This window comes from Salvelinus sp. IW2-2015, linkage group LG22 (assembly GCF_002910315.2).
Source record: "Salvelinus sp. IW2-2015 linkage group LG22, ASM291031v2, whole genome shotgun sequence".
Lineage (NCBI taxonomy): Eukaryota > Metazoa > Chordata > Actinopteri > Salmoniformes > Salmonidae > Salvelinus > Salvelinus sp. IW2-2015.
The window spans coordinates 37,494,351-37,499,045 of NC_036862.1; the positions used below are offsets into that span (position 1 = coordinate 37,494,351).

A 4,695-nucleotide genomic window follows, 5' to 3' on the forward strand; every position below is an offset into this window, starting at 1 on the left:
TGAAGTCCTATGAGTGTCATCTGATGAAGATCATCAATCATCTCCTCTCTTTGGCTGAAATTTTCTGTGAGTTGGTGGTGACCTAACATAATCGTTTGTGGTGCTTTCGCTAAAGAGCCTATTTGAAATCGGACACTTTGKTGGGATTAACAACAAGATTACCTTTAAAATGGTATAAAATACATGTATGTTTGAGGAATTTTAATTATGAGATTTCTGTTGTTTGAATTTGGGATTGCAGCCATAATAAGTTTTAACCTGTCTCCTCTCCTTCATCTACACTGATTGAAGTAGATGTATCAAGTGACAACAATACGGGATCTTAGCTTTTACCTGGATTCAGCTGGTTAGTCTATGTCATGGAAAGATCAGGTGTTGTTAATGTTTTGTATACTCAGTGTAGATTGTGGCCTATATGGGATAAACTGTACATTTTAAGTAACATAAGCACATCAGGAAAAATACATTTTGTATTACTCATTCACTACTTTTTATTTCCCATGAGATGTTGTTTAGTGTTCTTCTCTGGCTTCAGGAGGATGATGTAACAYTTTGGAGCAAACAGACAGAACAGCAGCCCAAAGCTGGAGGCCAGGATGGCAAAGATCTCTACAGCTACTGTGTACTTCCCAGGAGAGCTGACGTAGGCAGGGATGAAGGAGATCCACACGGCACAGAAGATCAGCATGCTGAARGTGATGAACTTGGCCTCATTAAAGTTGCCTGGCAGTTTCCGGGCCAGAAATGCCAGGATGAAGCACAGACAGGCCAGGAGGCCGATGTATCCCAGAACGCACCAGAAGGCCAGTTGGGAGCCCACACTGCACTCCAGAATGATTTTAGAGCGTTGGTCCTGGATATTTCTGGATGGGTAGGGMGGGGCAGCCATGAGCCAGGCAGCACAGATCAGCACCTGAACCAGGGTGCAGGAGAATATGATGACCCTCTGCTGTTTGGGCCCCAGCCACTTCATAATGTTGTTCCCAGGCCTGGCGGCAGTGAAGGCTGCCAGGACCACCAGAGTTTTGCCCAGGATGCAGGAGATGCAGAGGGAGAAGGTGATGCTGAAGGCAGTGTGGCGCAGCATGCAGGACCAGGAGGTGGGCTCCCCGATGAACATCAGTGCACACAGGAAGCACAGAATCAGGGAGAGAAGGATAAAGAAACTCAGCTCAGAGTTGTTGACGCGGACGATGGGAGTGGTCCTGTGATGGAGGAAGACTGCCAGGACGAACACGGTCAGACAGGCGCCCACTACAGCGATCACCGTCAGGGCTATCCCCATTGCATCATGGGAAAGGAACTCCACCACTTTGGGGATGCACATTGTTCCATCAGCGTTTGACCAGWAGTCCTCGGGACATTCTGTGCAGTCTATAGAATCTACACAGAAAAACAGAAAGAAAGAGAATATGAATTTATCATTGATGGGTATCTGATGCAGTCAGGCGATATCCTACAGGTAAGTGACATTTGGTAGCAGATGTGAGACTGGTGTACAGATCAAGTCTTAAAATCACAACAAGAGTAAATTGTCATAATTTCAAAACAATTTTTTTTATACAGAGAAACGTTAACACAGGGAAATGAAAAATATTATCTTTTGTATACTATTGGTGCACAGTGGCTAACCTGAAAATGTTGACTCAATTTTCAACTTTGTGACAGAGCATTTGGCACAGAGAAGGAGATATGTACCCTGAAAAGATATACAGTGTATTCGGAATGTATTCAGATCCCTTGACTTTTTTCAATTTTTTTTTACGTTACAGCCTTATTCTAAAATGTATTAAATAGTTTTTTCCACTCATTAATCTATACACAATACCCTATAATGAGAAAGCAAAAACAGATTTGACATTTTTGCAAGTGTATTAATAATAAAAAATGCAAGTATCACATTTACATAAGTATTCACTATTCCCTTTACTCAGTACTTTGTTGAAGCMCCTTTGGCAGGGATTACAGATTCTAGTTTTTTGGGGTATGGCGCTACAAGCTTGGCACACCTGTTTTTGGGGAGTTTCTCCAATTCTTCTCTGCAGATCATCACAAGCTCTGTCAGGTTGAATGGGGAGCGTAGCTGCACAGCTATTTTCAGGTCTCTCCAGAGATGTTCGATGGGGTTCAAGTCTGGGCTCTGGCTGGGCAAGTCAAGGACATTCAGAGACTTGCCCCGAAGCCACTCCTGCGTTGCTTTGGCTGTGTGCTTTAGGGTCGTTGTCCTGTTGGAAGGTGAACCTTCGCCCCAGTCTGAGGTCCTGAGAAGGTCCTTTTACTGAGGAGTGGCTTCAGTCTGGCCACTCTACCATAAAGGTCTGATTGGTGGATTGCTGGAGAGATGGTTGTCCTTCTGGAAGGTTCTCCAATCTCCACAGAGGAACTCTGGAGCTCTGTCAGAGAGACCATCGGGTTCTTCGTCACCACCCTGACCAACGCCCTTCTTCCCCAATTGATCAGTTTGGCCGAGCGGCCAGCTCTAGGAAGATTGTTGGTGGTTTCGAACTTCTTCCATTTAAGAATGATGGAGACCACTGTGTTCTTGCAGACCAGAAATGTTTTGGTACCCTTCCCCAGATCTGTGCCTCGACACGATCCTATCTCGGAGCTCTACGGGCAATTCTTTCGACCTCATGGCTTGTATTTTGCTCTGACGTGCACTGTCAACTGTGGGACCTTATATAGACAAGTGTGTGCCTTTCGAAATCATGTCCAATCAATTGAATTTACCACAGGTGGACTCCAATCAAGTTGTATAAACATCTCAAGGATGATGAATGGAAACATGAAGCACCTGAGCTAAATTTCAAGTCTCATAGCAAAGGGTCTGAACTTCCTATGCGAATCATTGAGTATGTCGCCTATAGGATACAGATGGGGGTGTTTAACAGTTGCACGTATGTTTGATGTTGAAAATGGTGCAAGATAATGACCATAGATATATTTAGTAAACTCTGGAAAACTCGAGATGAGAGGCTTTAGGTCCGCTGGATCTACGAATCTAAACAAGCAACTATGTCACACACCATAAGCATTTAACATGTTAGAAGTGAAAAAGTCAAATACGTTAGCGCCAATATCGGCCCATTCTGTTTAGGTTCCGATACCGGTATGCAGGTGGTTGATGCTGTCAATGTTGATGCTACCGCGACTAGCAAAGAAGTGCTTTGTTGCTCTGTTCACACACCTCTGAGTATTAGAGAACAGTTTGATTGAATAACAAATCAAGTTTATAACAAGTGGATTGAAATGTATCACCTTATTAACTCCTAAGTGGCTATGGCATGAAATTTGATCCAAATATCTGATAAAAAAACAACATGTTTTTTTTTTTAAACAATGCAAATTTGAGACAATTAAACCGTGTGGAATGTTTTTAACATATCTGCTTATTTTGGGGAATTGAAACAATTTTCCTTTGTGTTACTAAAGGGTTAATCAATTTATACAGAGTGTTCACTCGTCCTGCCTTCCAGTCGCTTATTTCTGTAGCCTCCTTTAACCCGAAAAGCGATAGGTATTTGACAAGATCAGTGTTTCTTCTTTGCAATCTATTTTTTTGCTGCGCCACAACAATAGGTTGGGGGGTTTTATATTATTTATGAGTGTTATTTATATTTATTTTCTACCTTTTTTTTACTATTTTAAGCCTACAATATGTATTTCTGCAGGTGGCATGAACAGATAACTTACAGTTCTCTATTTACAATTGCGACTGGCCACTGGCCAAGATAAAAGCAAAGCAGTTCGCACATCAAAAACACATAGTTACACATGGAGTAAAACAAACAATCAGTCAATAACTACAGTGAAAAATAAGTCTATTTACAATGTGAGCAAGTGAGGTGAGATAAGGGAGGTGAAGGCAAACAACAATAATATATATAATAAATAAAAATATAAAAAGGCCATGGTGGCGAAGTAAATACAATATAGGCAAGTAAAAAAAATATACCTCAATTTACCCAAATTGGTAATGATTGCAAAGAGACACTGTCTGTCAAGCAGTAACACTTTTTATTTGATTAACCTTAGTAACACAAGAAAATTGTTTCAATTCCCAAAATAGCATATATGTAAAACATTTTCACACGTTAACTTGTCAATTTTGATGTTTAAAAAAAACATGTTTGTTTTTATCAGATATTTGGATCAATTTCATCATAGCCACTAGTGAGTGTTGATAAATGTGATACATTTCATCCACTTGTTATGAACTTGATTTGTTATTACATCAAACTGTTCTCTAATATCAGAGGCTGAGAAAATGGCGGTTGAGCTAACCTGATACCGGTATGACTAAAATGGCCGATATGGCGCTAACGTTTGACTTTTCACTCTAACATTTTAAATGCTATGGGCCTATCAAACTCCAGTTCCAATTACATATGCAATTTCAAACTCTGGCTTGTGTACATAGATATAGAGCATATGACTGGAAGCTAAATAAGAATTTACATTTGAGTTATTCTTTAGTTCTAGTGGCTGCACACCCCTCCCCGGGCCAAATCTGGAGTGGCTTCCATATCTACTGTGGCATTTGGAAAGTATTCCAGGCCCCTTCCCTTGTTTCACTATTTTTGTTTGTTACAGCCTATACAAATGGATTAAATAAAAAATGTTTCCACACACTCAATCTACACACAATACGCATAATGACAAATTACAAACAGAAATACCTTATTTACATAAGTG

The 4,695-nt window shown here is 40.7% G+C and overlaps 1 protein-coding gene across 1 annotated transcript in view; it reads right to left on the minus strand.

The window, feature by feature from the left end:
- Positions 1–484: 484 nt before the first annotated feature.
- The window catches only part of LOC111949660 (extracellular calcium-sensing receptor-like), an 8,099-nt gene continuing 3,888 nt past the window's right edge, over positions 485–4,695 (minus strand). The window contains exon 9 of the mRNA XM_023967010.1: positions 485–1,383. Coding sequence (XP_023822778.1) covers positions 485–1,383 — 899 coding nt within the window. The remainder of the gene's footprint in view (positions 1,384–4,695) is intronic.